This window comes from Panthera onca, chromosome A2, assembly GCF_046562875.1.
Source record: "Panthera onca isolate mPanOnc1 chromosome A2, mPanOnc1 haplotype 2, whole genome shotgun sequence".
Lineage (NCBI taxonomy): Eukaryota > Metazoa > Chordata > Mammalia > Carnivora > Felidae > Panthera > Panthera onca.
The window spans coordinates 61,279,651-61,298,040 of record NC_138340.1 but is presented as its reverse complement, the minus strand read 5'-3'; the positions used below and the strand labels follow the sequence as shown (position 1 = coordinate 61,298,040).

Genomic DNA, 18,390 nt, shown 5'->3' with positions numbered 1-18,390 from the left:
CATGCATAGGAGAGGTGGCTTTAAGGGGGGTAGAGCTGGAGTGGCAGAGCCTGTGTGTGGCACCGTCAGGAGGGGGAGGGTGACCTCCACTTGCAATCTGTGGGGTGGGTGTGCGGCCTCCATGTTAGGAACCCAGAGCTGGGAGGCTCTCCCTTGAGTGGACAGCAGGGCTGGAGGGAAGCATGTCAGGGCCAAGTCTCAGTGTAGTAGCTGACCCTCTGCTGGCCTCCCGCTCACCCTTTTCCATTTTCAGAAGCATGATAGGGTGAGGGTGTGGTCACTGCAGCAGTTGGGGGGAGGAAGGGGACCCTGGACAGCCTCCCTCATGACGGTGCAGCCCCCGCCCCAGTGGCCTTCGTCTCCCGAAATCAGAATGCAGAAGTCTCGGGCAGACCCCCCAGCACCAACCTCAGCCCATTTCTGGGCGCTCTTGCTTAGCTGGGCGTGAACCCGGCAACCAGTGTCTCTGGTTCTGGGATCCCTGGGGAGCATGACTCTTGGATTTCTTTCTCCTTAAAGGTGGTTTCAGTGGGGAGGGGTAAGCCTGGCTTTGGTGATGGCAGCGGGTGGGAGGGGTGGCAGGTGTGCACCAGAGCTTGACAGAGGGGCCCAAGAGGAAACAAAGGCACCCTCTTCTTCCTTCTGGCCTCCCCTCCCCTGGGGTTGTCTTAGAAACAGCTCTGCCTGCTTGGCCTCAGCCTGTTGCCCACACTGCTGCCTGCTGCTCTCCCTGCAGGGCCAGACCTCTCTCCCCAGGGCTTCGGTCCCCACCGGTTCCCTGGCTCTGCCCACAGCAACCTGACCTTTCACTACCTCTCCCCCCTCCCTTGAGGGGACTTGTGGAGATTATGTCACAGCCCCTCCCAGTCCAGCCATCAGCCACAGGCTCCTGCAGGCCTTCCTCTGAGGGCAGGGCCTGTCAGAGCAGCAGGACCTGAGGAGAGGGTCCAGCACCCCTAAGGAAAGACTGTATGTGGCCCCCACTTCCGGGTGAGCAGAGTTGAGCCACTAGGGGAAGGGATTTCTGGCACTTTACATGCACATACACGTACACGCAACAAGCACCAGATACGAGCACATGTGTGTACATGCAACGCACAGCAGGCATGCACATGTGCCCACACACGTGTGTACACACTCAGGCGCATGTGTGCACACAGCTCCTGGCTCCCCTTTACATGGGTCAGTTTCTCACTGAGATGCAGGCATGTCCCCACTTGTGTTAACAAGGAACAGGAGAAAGCAGGTGGGGATTCACTGTGCCTCGGCCTGAGTGTCGGCCCCATTGGGACAGAGAAGTCTTGCTCTGGGGACCCCCTCTACTCCTGCCAGCCCTCTTCCCCCTCCTCAGGCTTGTCAAGGGCCCTGACTTGTGCCCTGCATGCTGGGTCCTGCTCAACAGCCCCACCCAGCCCAGGGGCCAGGGTTGGTAGGGCTATTTTAAGTCCGGCTCTGTGCCTGCCCTCCCCCCAGGCTTTGCTACTGGCCACCTGCCGCTGCCCGTCAGGCCTGGAATGCTGACTGGCAGTTGGCCAGGGTGGGGGCTGGGGACAGACTGTTATAAAACTGGGTGCACCTGGGAGGCGGCTGTCCCTGTCCAGAGCCTGCCACGCTCCCCAACACCACCGCCATGTCCACCCACCGCCTCGTGATGGTTCGGCACGGTGAGAGCACCTGGAACCAGGAGAACCGCTTCTGTGGCTGGTTCGATGCAGAGCTGAGTGAGAAGGGGGCCCAGGAGGCCAAGAAGGGTGCCGAGGCCATCAGGGACGCCAAGATGGAGTTTGACATCTGCTACACGTCGGTGCTGAAGCGAGCCATCCGCACCCTCTGGACCATCCTGGACGGCACAGACCAGATGTGGCTGCCCGTGGTGCGCACCTGGCGCCTCAACGAGAGGCACTACGGGGGCCTCACGGGCCTCAACAAGGCAGAGACAGCCGCCAAGCACGGCGAGGAGCAGGTGAAGATCTGGAGGCGCTCCTTCGACATCCCGCCGCCCCCCATGGACGAGAAGCACCCCTACTACAGCTCCATCAGCAAGGTGGGCTGCTTGCAGCACCAGGGGCAGGTCTAGGGCAGGGGCCCCCGGGGATGGCAGCTGGGGTCTGGGGTCTGGCTTTCTGGGGACAAAACAGCAGTGTGGATGCCCCCAGGAGCGGCGGTATGCAGGCCTGAAGCCCGGGGAGCTGCCCACGTGTGAGAGCCTGAAGGACACCATCGCCCGGGCCCTCCCCTTCTGGAACGAGGAGATCGCCCCCCAGATCAAGGCTGGCAAGAGAGTGCTCATCGCCGCCCACGGGAACAGCCTGCGGGGCATCGTCAAACATCTGGAAGGTGAGGACTACCTTGTGGGATGTGCATGGAGGTGGGGTGGTTACGTACCTTTGAACCATTCGGGCCCCAACTTCTCACGTTAGCCAAGTACCCCCTGCATGATGGAGGCAGCTGTGCAGACAGGAGCCTGCAGGGTGGGGGTTTCAAACTGAGTTGAACTGAGGTTGAGAAACCACTTACAAAAAACCCACTTTGTAAAATGTTTCACTTGCTTGTGTACAGTGAGTTTCCTTCTGAAGACTGGGTGAAAACATCTGCCACCACTGACCCAGGCCCAAGCCCTGCACAGGGGTCACAGGCCTGGGGCGGGGCTGGCTTCCTAGCTAGACACAAGCCTGGGCTAGAGACAAGGCCATGCCCAAGGACACCCAGCTGGGCAAAGGCAGGGCCGTCTGGCTGCACATTTATTGTGACCCTCGTCAAGTCACTTCACTTGTTGGGTCTCAACCACCCTCTCTGGGGTTTGGCGGGGGGCTCTTGGGGCTCCTCCCAGTACTGCCTGCAGTTGGACATGAAGCCCAGGGCAGAGCCCCAGCTCACACCCATGCCAGGCAAAGGTAAAACCAGTCAAAAGAAGGGTGCAGGGTGTGCAGCAGTCCTAGCCGCCTGGCACATAGCTGGGTTCCCCCACCCCTGCACGCATGTGTCTCCACCGAGCCCCCCTGATACTACCTTAGACAGTTGCACAGATCCTCAGGAGAGTTTAAATTAGCATTCAAATGGACTTCACGCTTGTGGGGATTGTGGAAAGGGGAAGAAGGCAGGCAGGGTGTGGGGTTCCAAACCTCCTGCTTTGGGGGTCAGGTGGGCAGCTGGCCAGAGCAGAGAGAGGCCCCTGAGGCCTGGCCAGCCCCAGCCCCCCCTCCCCAGGATGCTGGGTCCTCACATGGTGGGAAGACCCTCCTGTCCCCTCCCTTTCAAGGGCCCCATCTGGGAGGGCAGGATGGAGGCCTCAGCTTCCCATTGCCTGGAGAACATTTTCTTCAGTCACACTGAGGGGGCGGGGTGTCAGGAATCGCAAAGGTCGAGCTGCTATTCCAGGCCAGGGGCTGTGGAGGCAGGCAGGGTCAGGTTTCCTTGGGAACCCTTGCCCTTTCCACCCAGCAGGGCCTCCCTCCACCTTGGCCATGGGAGGCCCTTCTCACTGTCTCTCCAAGCACATGTGTCAGGAGCACCCCTGCTCCTGACATGTAGAATTTAGAATGTCCTAGAAGCCAAACATCCATCGATCTGGCTGGAGGAGCCCAATGGCACTGTCCCAGGTCAACAGCAACTCCAGGCTGGGGGTGCAAGGTCCCGGCTCACCACAGCTACTCTGTAGGGCACTCCGTCCCTGCCTTCTGGCTTGACCTTCCCCAAGCCCTTTTCTGTGGCTTACTGTGGGGGCATGAGGGTTGACGCCTGGCTGACCCAGCTCTGTGGCCCATAAAGGTCATGGGGCCAGCTGAATGTGAGAGCAGGCAGCTGCCTGGCACAGGCCAGCAGGGAATAAGGACCCTGTTCCCCCGGTCCAGGGATGTCAGACCAGGCCATCATGGAGCTGAACCTGCCCACGGGGATCCCCATCGTGTACGAGCTGGACCAGGCACTGAAGCCCACCAAGCCCATGCGGTTCCTGGGTGATGAGGAAACTGTGCGGAAAGCCATGGAGGCTGTGGCTGCCCAGGGCAAGGCCAAGTGAGGGGTGGGCTTTTGGCAATAAAGGCACCTCCTCCCACCACCTGAGTCCAGTGTGGCTCCGGACGCCTGGCTCCTAAGGCCTCCAGCTGGGGGTTCCACAAGCCCTGCCCCAGGGCACTTGGCCTCGGCCAGGCCCCTGCCACCTGCCCTGCCCACCCCCGTTTAGGTGCAAGGGCCCCAGGAGCCAGGGGCAGGAGTCTGCTCCCCAATCTGGGCTATCAGGTAACTTCTAACAAGCCCCCTATGGTGACCCTAAAAAGCAAAACAGCCACTTGGTGACTTTGCTTTAGGATCTGGGTGCCTGGGGTGAACAAGCTGTGCCCAGGATGAGCAGGGACTGCAGCCAGGACAGCATCACTTCATGGCCACCTTCCTGCAGACGGGGTGTCCTCTGCTGTCCCTGCAGCCCCAGGGACCAAGCCCCACCTCCAAGGCATCCCAGTGTCTTAGGACAAGCCCACAGCTGGCCTCAGAGCCGTGTGACCCTGACTCATGGAGCCTCCGAAGCTGGTTGGGCCCTGCTGGCTTCGTGGTGGAGAAATTGGGATGTGGTAAGGCCTGCCTGAAGCTCAGCCTGAGACAGATGAGATGGGACAGCGATCCCCTTAGTTTGGCCTGTGCCCCAAGCTGCTTCCACCCAGCACCTGCCAGAGCATGAGGAACCGTAATCTGTGACATTCGGGGGGTGCCAGGCACCTCATTCCGTGCACACGTGCACACAGGCTTGGCCCTGCATGGGCAGAGGGTCCCCAGGGTAGGGAGGGAGGCCCTCAGCCCCTCCCAGAGAACTGAAATCCAAGAGGCTGACTGTGGTCACAGCTTCATGTTTATGCCTCTCCCAGGTGGCTGTCTGGCCTGAGGTCTGAGGGTGCACGTGCACACACACACACCTGCACACGCGTCCCACAGACACCCAGGAAGGGGTCTGTTTCCACACGGGGGCATTCAGGCCACAGCAGGGCGGGTCACAACTGGGGCCTGCATGGGGCAATTCTCTGAAAGCAGACAGGCCTGGGGCACCTGGGGCGGGACAGCAGGCACAGGCTGGGGCCATTGTGGGGGGTGTGGTACACAGAAGGACGCTCCCATCCCTTCCTTCATACACTCGGGGGCGGGGGGGGGCATGCTCAGCCCCGGCAGAGGGACAGAACTGGGGACACAGGGCAGGGTCCGGAAGGGTGATCTGACGCTGCCCAAACTGTCACGACCCGAGACTTTGGTCATAAACTCTTAAGTTCACTGTTCCCGAGGGTCACTAACAGCTGTAACCACCACTCTTCAGAGCCAAGAGGAAGAGGAGATAAGGAAATGCCCCTGCTCAGACCGCCCGGCTCAGCAGTGCCACTCTCCTCAGGCAGAGGTCACTGAGGGGCTGGCCATGGGCAGGGCTTGGCTCAGTGTCCTCCGTGGGGGTCAAAGGCAAGGCTGGTGGGGCGGGGGCGGGCCAGGAGCTGCCAGAAGCAGGTGTTGGGAATCAGCTGCATTGAGGCGTCTGCAGGAGCCCGAGGGCTCATCTTCTCTGGGGGTCCCATTCTTGGAGGACTGCTGAGCGGCTCTCGAGCCACACACGCCACGTCCCCCGGTAAGAAGGAAAGCACGCCTGGGTGGGGAAGGGAAGGACAGCCTCGGAGCGGCCAGCGGTGGGGGGTCCTCACTCAATGAGCTCCACGTAGTTGGCGGGAAACATGCCAAAGTGGCCGTCAGGCCCGTAGCCGCGCCACCAGCCCTCGTCAATCACCTCGATGCCCGTGATGAGATTTTCGGGGTCGAAGGAGATCTCTGTGTCGTCGGCTGTGGGAAGGTGAGCCAGAGGGTGAGCCGGAGGCCGCACTGGAGCTGGGGGCCTGGCAGCCAGGCCCTCACCTGTCCAGACACAACACGGCAGCACGCCTCCCAAGGCCTCCACCCAGACTCGCCAGGGGCCCAGCGTCCAGGGTGTACCCAGCCCTCTGGTCACACCTTCAGGCTCAGCGCGGCGCTGGCAGCAGGGATTCACACCAACAGACGTTGGGCAGCTGCCCAGAGGGCACGTGAAAGCCCGGGCTGTGTGGGGCATCCACCCCATCCTCACCCTTCTGGCCCCCCAAGGGAGCCCCCAAAGCCTGTCTCCTGACGTGGGGCCCTGTGGTCTGAGCACATTACCTGCCTGGTAGTCGTACAGGGCCCGGGCACAGAGCCCCTTCCCGCTCAGCCCTGGGTAGTGGTCCACGTGCTCAGAGCCGGCATCTTGCTGCTGCACCTGCCCGCGGATGGAGAGAAGAGGAACCTGGGGTCCTAGTTACCGGCTCGCACACAGAGGACGGGGGCTGCCGCCACCCCACCACCCCACCACCCCAACGATGCTCCCCAACGCAGGGCCTCCCACATGGCAAAGTGTGCCAGACAATTCCTCACACAGGGCTGCTCCGAGACGAAACAAGATAATCCGCACGTAGTGAACCGTCACAAAGTTAGGCGTCCCACGAGTGGTATGGCTGAGGAGGGTGTTTCTAGGCCCCCTCACAGCCATGCCCCGCCCCACTCAAGGGACCCACCATCGGGGGCTCCTCATAGAGGGTCTCCTGCTCTGGGGGCTCCTCGTACACAGCTTCCTCCTCTTCTACCTGCACCGGGCACGGCGGCGTGCTGGGCGCCGGCTCCTCACAGAGACCTGCACAGGAGGGCGCAGCCCGCTCTGAGCCCAGGGAGCGGAGGACACCTCCTTGTCCCTACCGTGCCCACATGCCCAGCCTCCCACGGGGTGGCTAAGCGCCTTGCCTGGCCTGGGCCCTGAGGTGGCCTGGGCGGGCTCTCTGCTGAGGTGGGTCTCTGGCTGGGTAAGCTGCTTCTGCAGGAAGGGGCTCCGCAGTTTGCCTGCAGACCAAAGGCACACGCATGAGAGCTGACAAATGGGAAGAACAGGCAGTCTCCACCGTTTCTGGGCCTTGTGCTGGCGGACCTGTCCTGGAACAGTGGCTGTCACACGGAGTGAATGGGGACATAGAGCAGCTACAGAAACACCACGGTGCGCACACACACATGCACACTCACAGAGCAGTCCTGTTTCCCTGGGGGCCAGAGAGCAGGTGACAGAGGCTCCTGGGGCCAGCTCTGAGCCAATGTGCGAGCTGCACTACAAGTTTACAGGGCCAGGCTGGAGGGTCTCCCCTCTGAAGCCACACGTGGCCCTGCCCTTCCAGGTCTCTGCGGGACGAGGCTGAGGGCGGGGAAGGGACCCCTGAGGCCCAGGCTCCCCTCTCAGAAGCCACTCTCATGAGCACGGGCTCTCCCTGCTCGTGTGTGTCTGTCATACTCTGACACATCTGTCACCTCAGGGAACCCTGTACTGGGACCCCAGGACCCCTCGGCCGGCCTCTACCTCAGGGCTAGGCCCAGAGGGTAGGCTTACCTGGCTGGGGGCTGGAGATGGATGTGGTAGACAGGGCCCTCTCCTTCTGTCTGAAAATGTCCCGTGGATGTGCTGGCTGTGGACTGCCAGGGTCCTGGGGGGTGGGGGGAGGGGGGGAAGGGTGCGAGCACCTGGCAGTGAGCGTGGGCCCAGGTGCTTTGGGAGGGGCTCCCAGGCCTCGTCTTGGACAACAACTTCTGCCTTTTGAGCTCATTTCCACCACCACCGAGACACACCCACACGCGCTCCAGGCTCCACTCTGCCCAGCCGGCCACGGGACCCTCCCGGAGACCCCCGCATCACTGGACAGACAAGTCTCACCTGCTCCTGTCTGCTCCCCAAAACCACTTCTGGCTGCTCACATGTCCTGCTGGGAGGGGCACAGGGAGGAGCTGCAGCCCGGCTGCCTGCTTAGGACCCTCCCTCTGCCCGCCCTCTGGGCCCTCACCTCTGGGGCGCAGCCTCGCTGCCCTGCTCCTCCCGATAGCGCTGTTCCCTGCGGGCGGCCTCACGCAGCTCCCGTTCCCGGCGCTCCTGCTCCAGCTGCTGCCGCTCCTCCTCTGCCCGCCGCTTCTCCTCTCGCTTGCGGTTCTCCTCCTCCTTCTGCGGGGAGAACAGTGCCCGTGGTCCACTCAGCCCCCGCGCCGCAGGCGGACCTGCCCCCTCTCCGAGTCCACCCTGGCGTTCTTGCGAGTGCCGCCTGGGGCGTCGGGGGCCTGTGGCCTGCGTGCAGGGGTGCAGGTGAGTGCCCTCGGGCCCTGTCACTTAACTCCCTCAGCCCAGTCTGACAGCCTATGAACGGGCGCGAACAGGAACATGTGTCCCAGGGGTTCACTGTGAGAAAAACCAAGGGACAGAGAGGAAGGCACACTTAATCTCTGCGAAGGGCACTCACCTCTGCTTTGGCCCAGAAGCTGTCTTTGCCAACCTTTTTGATCTCAGACATGGCATTGGTCTTCTGGTACACGGAGCCCTGCAGAGGACAGAGGGTTCCCCACTGGACCGCCCACAGAACATGAGCAACAACCTTCAGGATGGTGCCTGGCAGGGCAGGGGCGCCGGCCCTGGCCCTCTCAAGGAGACCAGAACCAAGACAGCCCAATGGCCCTAGGAAACCACCAGGCAAGGAAGCTCTCAACCCCAGGCAACACTGAGGAGGTCTCTGGCTGCACCAGACCCCTGTGGATGGAGGCCAAGGAGGTTCTGAGACCGGCCTCTGGCCATTTCTAGGAGGCTGGTCCACCAGACACAGATAGCTGACTGCACTGGGTGGTGCCCGGGAATCTCCACAGACTCCGGCTGTGCGTCAGGGGACTGGATCCCCCCCACCTGGCATTAGGACTACAGGCGTCTGCCCATCCACTGCCTTACATTCCTCCACAGTGCCCCCCACCCAGGGCTGTGCAGGACACACCGGTGCTGTGGCCTCGAGGGTGTCCCTGCAGAGAGGCTCCAAACAGCTGGTGGGACCAGACAGGGTGGAGGGCTGCTCCTCATGCCCACTAGCACCTGCCCCACCAGGGGGGGCAGCTCCCACTTCTGTCGGCCATCTGCACCTTCATCTGGCTCCGGGGCTGGAAGCCAGGTAGCCAGGAGCCCAGCCCTGTGAGGGATAAACCACCCAGGGCGGGTGCAGCCAGGTGGGACAGGGTAACTGCACACTCCTGACCTGCCCCTGCCCTGCTGCCCGCCCAGGCAGCACTCACCACGGGGGCCTGGGGGCCCGTGTCCTGGAAACGGCCGCTCTCCCTGTGGAAGGCATAGTTGGCACCGGAGGCTCTGGCCACCTTCTGCATGATGCACTCAGGCTCCACATCCTCCTCGGCCCTAGCATTGATGGTCACATGGGCCCCCTGCAGCAGGAGAGCAGTCAGGAGGTGCAGCTCCAGGAGAGGACAGGATGCACACCGCAGTCTGCACAGCTCAGACAACTGCCACCCAGGCTCAAGGACAGGGGACCCTGCTGGGCACCTAGGCACACTCTGCTCATGTCCCACAAACCACCTTGAGGCAAACTTGTACTTGTCCAGTGCGGGCACGAGGTCTTTGCCCTCTGCGGCACTGCCTACGGCTTGTTATGTGTGCGGCATGCTCTCTGCTGCAGGCCCAGGTGTTAAAGAGCTCCTTTCTCATGAGCAAAAACAAACTTTAAAAAGAATCTGGAAACTCATTTTCTACAAAAAGCAAGCCACCGACTTCTTGAGAAGTCAGATCCACGACCTCACTCACTGTTAGTAAACACCTAATAAGCTTGGGATCCTCTCTTTCTTTCAGCTCCTAGAAAAGAAAGCGAGGCATATCTGGAGAAGCACTGGCAGAACCAGAAATCAAAGTCCTGAGTCTCTTTGCCGGTAACCAAGAAATGCAAAAAGTTACCCGACAAGCAAACAACAAATGCTTCTGGCACTGAAGGAGGTTCCGCTACAAGGATGGACATAAATACGTGCGGGGACAGGCTGGAGAGGAGCCATCAAAAGGAATGTGCGTGCTGAGGCGGCTGGGCATACACAACTGTTCTCCTCCAGATCCTGACCACACTGACAAACTAGGGGAACCCAAGGCCCTGCCCTGCCCCAGGACCAGCTCCAGCCTGTTCCTCCTGAGCTCAGAAAGGACAGTCATTCACCCTTCCTCCCCACTAAAGCCAGCCTGCTAGTGGCTCTGGCTGCAGTGTGGCCTCCCACGCACCTGCTGAGCAAGAGCACGGCAGCCTCGGGTCACACCCTCAAGTCCAGACAGAGTACTGGGGCATGGGACACACTTCCAGCTCTGGCTGCAACTCCTGCTCATGCACACCCAGGAGCCTGGGGGCCTGGCAAACTCTGTGAGGCCCTCAGGGAGCAGCCCTCACCTTCAGAAAGCTGGCCATAGTGCTGACGTGGTTGGCGCATGCTCCCTTCCGTACGTCGTTCACACCCTCGCCTGTCTGCAACACAACACACCCAGCATGACTCACCAATCCCTCCCTGAGGGCTCAGCAGCATCCCTGTGTGTCCCAGCAAAGACAGAGCTGGGACCCTAAAGCAGAGGATAAGGCAAGGCCCATACCTCCAAATCAAGGAGGTTCTTGTGGCAGGATGACCACCAGCTTCCATGGGCAGGGGGTTGGCTCAGAATTTTCTAGTCCCACCCACCAGTCCTGTGTTCTCAGAGCCTTCTCCAGGCCCCCTGCTCCCTCAGGATGACTACTCTGAAGGGGACACAGGCAAGGGGGTCCTGCGATTGTTTGTACTCCATTTTGTAGGAATAATCCTGGGCTTGGGGGGGAGGCACTGGGAATTCTATGCTAGCCAGGCCCCCATTATCCTTTGGGCCACAATGACTTAATCTACTAGTGTGTTCCTTCACCACCTCCAAGCTGCCCTGAAGTCAAATCCTTCTCTGCTCCAATCATGAATAGCAGAGGAGGAGAAGGAAAGGGAGTTCTTCCGGGTCACACCTGGATGAGAACCGAAAGCCCGCCAGTTCCACATACCCAGTTGATGAGGACAAATTTGGGCAGGCCGGAGTTGGGGTCTTTCACCCTGCAGAAGCCGTACATCACCTTCCCGCTGTTGAGTTCCTCCACCATCTCCTCCAGGCCTCCCTCTGCAGCAGGTCACAGGGAAGTGAGGGGCCCCACACCTGCTGCCCGCCCTGGCACACTGTCCGCCAGGAGACCAAACCCAAAATGGCTCTAAACCAGGGGTTCTCAGTGTCGCCTACATCAGAATTGGATTCCTGTGCCTGTCCTCACTGAGCTAACTCACAGGAGCTGGGTGGGACCCAGGATCTGCATTTGTGACAAGGACCCCAGGTGATTTTTTTTTTTTTTTAAGATTTATTTTTGAGAGAGAGAGTGGAAGTAGGGAAGCAGCTTAGAGGGGGACAGAAGATCCCGGGCAGGCTCTGCGCCGACAGTGGCGAGCTCATGCAGGGCTTAAACCCACGAGCTGTGAGATCATGACCTGAGCTGAAGTTGGACACTCAACCAACTGAGCCACCCAGGTGCCCCGAGGACCCCAGGTGAGTTTTAACATACGCCAGTCTAAAAACCATTCCTATAAAACCCATGGGTAATTCTGTAAGTAAAATCGTCATTTTTGTTACAAACTGGGCATCAGGCTTCCAAATGGAGGATCTCTGCAACAATTTTACTGTTGCCTGGACCTACTGAGGGCCCTGGAATAGGCCTGCTGGGAGTCACCTGCCCTACCCATGAGTCTGCTCAGACCCCCAGGCCACCAAGAGGGTCCCAAGCAGGTGGGAACGTCCTGCAGTCACGCTCAGGCTCAGTTCTTAGATCCTCCAAGTGAAGGTAAGGGGATGGGTGATGAGGGCACAGGAGTGAGCCATCCTCAGCCATTCTCCTGACACTGAGGCTGTGGTCCTTATCAGCTAGTGAGGAGCTGGGTCGGGTACTTTAGCTATAGGGCCACAGAGACCTGGGACAGCCCTGAGCCCCTACTTGGAGTGCGCACAGCAGAGCCCTGTGAGTACCAGTGGAGGCGGTGGTAGGAAATGCAGGCTACTGAACCCTGCACTTCTCCACCACCTGAGGCATCACAGTGCACGTGACAGCACGGCCAGCAGTGGTCCTTCTAAAGGTCAGGGAGCAGCCCTCACAAGGGAGGGGCTTTCTAGAACAGGTCACCAGAAGCACTTGTATGGCAAGTGGAGAATGCACTGGTGAACATTTGCTGAGTAACAAAGCTGTGTCCAGCTCCCCAACGGTGATGCTACTGTGGTGTGGGCTGGGGACCCTGATGGCTACCACTCTCTCCCCTCCTCCCACCCTCCTCCCCCACCAGCCTCCTCGCCCCCTCACTTGGTTATACTCACCTCCAGTGCCAGCCACACGGATGTCATTGCTGTTACCCTCATAGGTAAAGAGAGCCCTGAAACAAAACACAGGTGAGCTCTGTAGCCAGTGCGCTGGGTGCCATCTGCCCTTGCCACACCCACCAGAGCTCAGCATGATGATAACACAGGCCCCAGGCTGGCCCAGAGCCATGGCCTTCTTAGTTCTCACCCACAGGGGCTTATCCTGAGAGACAAACTTATGAAGGGGAGCCTATGTCTACTGTGAGGGAAACTAAGCTGTAAAGTTTGTTTGTCTGACTTGATTTTAAGGAAGCTCTATGCCCAATGTGGGACTTGAACTCATGACCCAGAGATCAAGAGTCACACACTCTACCGACTAAGCCAGCCAAGCATCCCTATGCTGGAAAATTTGTTTGACTTTTTAAAAATTTTTATTTATTTTGAGATTGAGAGAGATGTGGGGTGGAGGGGCAGAGAGAGAGGAAGAGAGAGAATCCCAACCAGGCTCTGCACTGTCAGCACAGGGCCAGACGTGGTGCTCAAACCCATGAACTGTGAAATCATGACCTGAGCTGAAACCAAGAGTCGGATGTTTAACTGACTGAGCCACCTAGGCACCATCTGATTAGATTTTAAGGAAGCTCTATGCCCAACATGGGGGTGGAATTCACAACCCAGAGATCAAGAGTTTTACACTCTGCCAACTAAGCCATCGGAGATGCCCCTAAACTGGAAAGTTTTATGGCAACTGTCCACACATTCATGTGTGAAATACTCACTTGTCTATCAGGTTTGTGAATTTGAGAAGATAAAAGATACCTGCATATTCCTCAACCCAAAGCCCCCCAAGGAGAAGCACATGAGGCATTTCGGAATGCCGCCCAACACCTTGTGCTTATCTGCTCCGCCTTCTGAAAGCCTGGAGTTTCTGGAGCAGATCTCTCTGGGCTTTGGACTCTTCTGGAAAACCCAGAAACCACATGGGCCATGACTCACCATGAAGTCAAGCAAATTCTTTTTTCGGAGGAGCCTTAACTCTCCACAGGTGACCATAGACCACACCTATCTTTTTCTGTAAGACTAATTATTCACAAGAACTGTGGGAAAAATTTGTTTTTATAAACGAGCCCCAGAGGTGTTGAGAAAATATAGCAGATTTTATTATATGTGGGGCATAAAAAGTCCCATGACCAGAACAAAGGTTACCCAAGGAGAACGTTCTGGAACAGGTGGCTTCTCCACAGTCCGCACGGAGCTCAACCATCAACACCAACTCTGCAGGAGCTCAGCTCCAGGTTGGTGGAACCTGGGGTAGGAATGCTGACCCAGCAGACAGCAAGTCAGAGGCAAAATCTGGTCTTGTGCACTATCTCCCCCGCTCTGAGCACAGCTCTGCTGTGGCTGGCCAGACAGGGACTTTGGGGTAAAGAGTCCACAAGGAAGCAAATCAGCCTCCACTCAGCTTCCCCAAGGCCTTGCTAAGGCACAGGCAGAGCTGCCCAGCCTGAGGAAGTCAGAAGAAAGAAACCCAGACCCAGAGGGTCTGGCTGGCGTGGGGGACACCCCTCCTAGGAGAGAGACACTAAATGGAACACACAGACAAATGGAAAGGATGTGGGAGGAGGGGGACATCCAGATTCTGGTGACCGGAGTCCTGGTCAGCCCTCTTCCTGGAAGAAGCTTGGATGTTTGAAGCCACCAAGCCCTGACTGCAAAAGACAGGGACACCGGACACACTGCGGGGAGCAGAGACTTCTGCTCAGTGCGGCTCTCCCAAGAAGTGACCCAGCAGCTAGTAAGAGCCAAGCTCCATGCCTGCTGCCTGCCCTCCAACTTGACCCCCCCTATACCCTGGGCTCCAGCCCAAGCCACCTTCTTGAATGTTCCCAGATCAGAGGCTCATTCCCACATTCAACTGACTTCCATCCTTTTTTCAAATCACCATGGAAAAGCGGTATGCTGGTCTGTGCACAGCACAAGGACTGTGGTGTGCTGAGCACCTTGTAACTCAAACCATCCCTTCTGACACATGTACTGAGAACCTGCTGCTTGTGGTGATGGGCACAAAGCTTCGGATACATCCAAAGAGGCCCTTCCATGAGCATGGAAGTCACCTTCTAATGGGAGACAAGAAAGAAACACACTGTCAAGAATGTACTGTCAGGCAGTGATATGGGTACAAGAGGTCAACAAACATGACTCCATCTAGGAGAACAACCTGGGGAAGCAAGAAAAAGATCCAAGATTGGGAGCTGACATGCCTGCCCCCTACCCCACCCAGCTTCGGGTCCCAGCCCAATGCCACCCACTCTGCATGTGAAACCTTTCGTGACCTGCCTCTTCTTGCTGATACCCTCCACAGCACTCTGTGCCCTTCCCAGTCCAGTCTCACCCAAGCACTGAGCACACATGGTAGCCCTGCACCAGGGACAGACAGGCCCTATTCCTCCTGGTGAAGAGAAAGGTGACAAGAAAAACCATGTGTCTGGAGACAGTCACCCAAGAGACAGAAAATGTGAGTGCATCAGGGACTGGGGAGTTGAGGAAGGTCTCTCCATGCTGAGAAGTCTGGGGAGACCCCCAGGGATGATGAGGGTGGTAGAAAGCAGAAGCGGCAAGAGCGAGGGCTCTAAGGAGGAACCAGCTCACATGTTTGAGGAAGAGAAAGAAGACCAGAGCGGTGGCAAACAGGTGTGGCCCCAGTATGGTAAGGGGGAGGGGTGGCAGGAGGGGTCAGGAGCTAGCTGCACAGGGCCTGCTGGCCGAGGTAAGGGGTCTGGGCTTTATTTCACATGAAACAGGAAGCCGCTCAAGTTTATGCACAGAAGTAACACAATCTAGGTATTTTTTCAGCTGAGTGGGGTCTACCACATGTACCTGTTGAGATACTTAATGGCTGTGGCAGTGGGAGCAGAGGCTGGCTGGTCACATGGTGAGGGGAAAGAGGCTTAGCACCCTCCTCAGGGACAGAGAGGTGGGGAGGGGAAGTTTCAGAGCAGGGTGGTGGCAGACAGCTCTGAGAAGCCTAAGGAAAAGCTGCGAGCGTAGGAGGCCTGAACTGCCAACTGGGCTGTGGGACATCATCCCCAAACCGGTGTAAACTGAGAATGAAGAGAGACCTGGAAGGAAGCCAGAGGGAGGCCCAGGAGTCCCTTAGGTAAGTCATCAAGGGCTATAGCACGTCCTTAAGAGCACACAAGATAGCAAGACCCTAGCTGAGCAGGACTGGAGAGGGGCAAAGATGGTTCCGGGGTCTAGAGTCAGGTGGCCTCATGTAGATGTCAAAGGGGACACTTGGCAATACTGTCAGCAGGGTCTGGAGTCACAGCAGAGGGCTAAGGGCTCTCTGGGAGTAGGAGAGAGGTGGGGTGGGGGCTGACATCTAGAAACTCTTAGGCTTAAAAAGAAGTACATGATTTGCGGGTGAACTTCCTAAGCATAATGAAGCCGCGAAGGCAGAGAAATCCCACGGTTAGCAGACACCCTTCCTCACTAATTAGATGTGCTGCAAACAGAGGAGCTGCTTGGCTCCCCTGCAAAAGTGTGCACGAGCCCCGGGCAGGGAGCCCACGTCAACTCTGCCCGAGAGCCTCTGCTGACCCAGGCAGCTTGTGTTCCCAAGCTCTCCCCGACAAGGCTGAGGGCTGGAGGAAAGATTAGAATGTTCCCCGTGCCACAACAGCCCACGGTAGGAAAGCGCTCTGTGTTGGGCACCAGGAAGAGCAGAGATGGGGAAGCAGCACCGGGGCGGCGCAGAGAGACCAGCCTGTCGCTGCAGCCTGTCCCAGGGGGCCCTGCCCCCGCCAGGAGCAAAGGCTCCCCAAAGCCGGTCACCTTAGTTCATCACACTCAGCATATTTCCTTAGTACCGGAAGTGCTCAAAACTGGTCAGCGAAAACGGTTCAGGCAAAGGGGAAAGTGATGGAGAATGACCGCGCTGTACTCCCGGTCTGCCGCCCAAGGCTGCCCCAGAGCCCTCGGACAAAGGCTGCCGGTACCGTAAAACCCCAGCAACTGCATGAGGGGTACTGGACACTGACGGCCCACTGGAAGCTGTCACGAGGAGGTGGACGGATGAGGAGGGGTCTCCTTCCAGACTGGTGGCCGGCAGTTTCATTCGTGTCCGCGCGGCTCAAGCACGGGAAGGACTATTCTCGGAGAAAGGGAGGTTCTGAAATCCACACTCACAGAGCCCGGGGGACCCGAACGCCTGACCTCCTGGGATGGCTCCCATTCCCAGACGGGCTTCCGGCCGCCCAGGGCCTCGTCCCTGCAGTGGGAGCTGGGGAGACGCTCCCTCCGACGGCTGCGGAGATCCCCTTTGTGTGGGGACGGCCGTCCGCCGCAGCCCGACGCCGAAGCCAACATGGAGGCCGGCGGAGGGGGGGAGCTGGGGCGGCGCGGGCCCCCCACGCACGGCGGGGCTGGCGGGACGGCGGGTGACGACGGTGCGGACGGCACCTCACAGGGAGCGGCGCAGGTGTGGCTGAACCGGGAGCCCCAGCGCACCCGTGGCCCCTGGCCTCCTGCCCCCCGCCCGGCCCGCTCCCTCCCGGCGCCCACCAGTCAGTCGGGGACTTCTCGGTGACCACCCGCACGTAGGCGTCTTGCAGCGCCGGCCCGTTCCGGCTCAGGTTCGCAGCCATGGCCGGCCCTTTCGGTCCCCGCGCCGCCGCCGCCGCCGCCGCCGCCGCCGCTTCCGGGCCCCGCCCACTCCGGCGGCCTGGAAGCGGCAGCGTCTTCGCGGCCGGAAGCCCCGCCCCCACCGCAGGAAGCCCCGCCCCTAGGCCGGAAGCGGAAGCACTGAGGGCGGGGCCGACGGGAGAAGGTGTGGCTGGCAGAGAAGATAGAGGGCGTGTCCTTTGTGTGGCAGAGTGGCGGAGGAGCCCAAGCCGGGCCCCCATAGCTGCGCTCACGGAGGACCGTGCATTTCTCTCCTCTCTTGTTGCAGTCAGTGCCCTGTTTTCAGAATCTTGGGCTCACCTTTCCCGTGGGCTCGGTCTGTGAATGGGTGAAGCGTGAACGCATCGATGCGTGCACGAGTAAACTCGAGGTGCTGCTGAGCCGCCTCCACCTCGCCTGCACTTTGTCCTCTTGTTGGTTAAGGACCGGGTGCAGAGAGAACCCCGCTGGCCTCCCTGCACAGACGGGCCCCGGGGCCACCCCACGGCCCTGCGCAGGTGCATGGCAGCCTCTCGGGTTTCGGAGCAGCAGCACCACGCGTGTCCTGTGCGCTCGGGAAGCCCTCCCGCAGGGTCCTGAGCAGTATCCCAGCGCGCTCCTATTCCGCACCCATTCTGTGAAACGTCACCCAAGCCGGCCAGCGAAAGACTAAATAGCTTCGTGGCAGTTCGGGTCAGGACTTGCTGCCGAATCAGCTACTGAAATCTTAAGGTGTTGGGGTCTGATTGTGTAGATAAAGGCTCGTGAACTTTATTTGGACACAAACCTTGTTCATCGGTTATGTCCGCTTTTACTTCCGTACATTCTGTCATTGCTGCTTGCCTTACAGGCAGAAGTTCTGGCATCTCATGGGCAGAGAGGCAACCTCCCCCCCCCCCCCCCCCTCCTGGGTCTTCTCTGATGCAAGGTGCAGCTTTCCCCATTTCTCCACTTTGACTTCACTGCTGTGTTTGCATCAGAAAACCGAGCTCTAGCAACGGGGAGGCCTCGGGGGTCTCCCAACTCTCTCAATTTCTAAGTCTTCTTTTCTTCAGTAACGTCTCCACTGCCCTTGTTTTTCCGTCACACCCCCTCAGGTGACTTTCTGCTCCATCCCAGGCTGTCGCCCTCCATGTTCAGGGAAGTTCAGCCCTCAGTCTGACTATCCTGCCTTCTTTCTTTTGGCCCCAATGCATCTTTTTTCTTCTTTCTCTGGGAATATTCTCTATTTAAACATGTCCTAGTTCCCAGTTTCTTCACTCACCTAGCTGGTAAGCCCCACATAGGGTCCTTGGACCCTTAAGAGGTCTGGGAGCACTTTTCAACATTTTGGTCAACTTGGAGAGAACCTACCAGCCTGAAAAGAGGCAGGTCTCTTTGTTCTGGAAGTAGATCCGCTCAGTGTGCTAACCAGGTGCATCTACACTGAACGGAAAAGCAGGAAGACATGGGCTCCACGAGAGAAGGTTATTAAGGAGTGTTCCCTGGTGTGGAAAGTTGGGGCCCCAGGATTCTGTTTT

At 59.0% G+C, this 18,390-nt stretch overlaps 2 protein-coding genes across 4 annotated transcripts; one reads left to right on the top strand and one right to left on the bottom strand.

The window, feature by feature from the left end:
* Nucleotides 1–1,556: 1,556 nt before the first annotated feature.
* Nucleotides 1,557–4,054, top strand: PGAM2 (phosphoglycerate mutase 2). The gene is made up of 3 exons (XM_060632014.3): nucleotides 1,557–2,044; nucleotides 2,157–2,337; nucleotides 3,852–4,054. Exons 1-3 carry the CDS (start codon nucleotides 1,631–1,633, stop codon nucleotides 4,016–4,018), a joined length of 762 nt encoding a protein of 253 aa, XP_060487997.1. The 5' UTR covers nucleotides 1,557–1,630; the 3' UTR covers nucleotides 4,019–4,054.
* Nucleotides 4,055–4,825: 771 nt separating this feature from the next.
* On the bottom strand, nucleotides 4,826–16,944 carry DBNL (drebrin like). Of its 3 annotated transcripts, XM_060632008.3 has the most exons (14): nucleotides 16,772–16,885; nucleotides 16,207–16,356; nucleotides 12,227–12,282; nucleotides 10,881–10,993; nucleotides 10,257–10,331; nucleotides 9,112–9,258; nucleotides 8,301–8,378; nucleotides 7,854–8,008; nucleotides 7,727–7,775; nucleotides 7,406–7,499; nucleotides 6,775–6,870; nucleotides 6,552–6,667; nucleotides 6,160–6,256; nucleotides 4,826–5,808 (listed from the first exon to the last, which is right to left on the bottom strand). In XM_060632008.3, exons 2-14 carry the CDS (start codon nucleotides 16,323–16,325, stop codon nucleotides 5,669–5,671), a joined length of 1,335 nt encoding a protein of 444 aa, XP_060487991.1. In that variant the 5' UTR covers nucleotides 16,326–16,356; nucleotides 16,772–16,885; the 3' UTR covers nucleotides 4,826–5,668. The 3 variants fall into 3 exon arrangements, with proteins under 3 accessions (XP_060487991.1, XP_060487993.1, XP_060487994.1); XM_060632010.3 differs by lacking the exon at nucleotides 16,207–16,356 and having other exon boundaries at nucleotides 16,772–16,944; XM_060632011.3 differs by lacking the exon at nucleotides 16,207–16,356 and having other exon boundaries at nucleotides 7,727–7,772; nucleotides 16,772–16,944.
* Nucleotides 16,945–18,390: the final 1,446 nt, after the last annotated feature.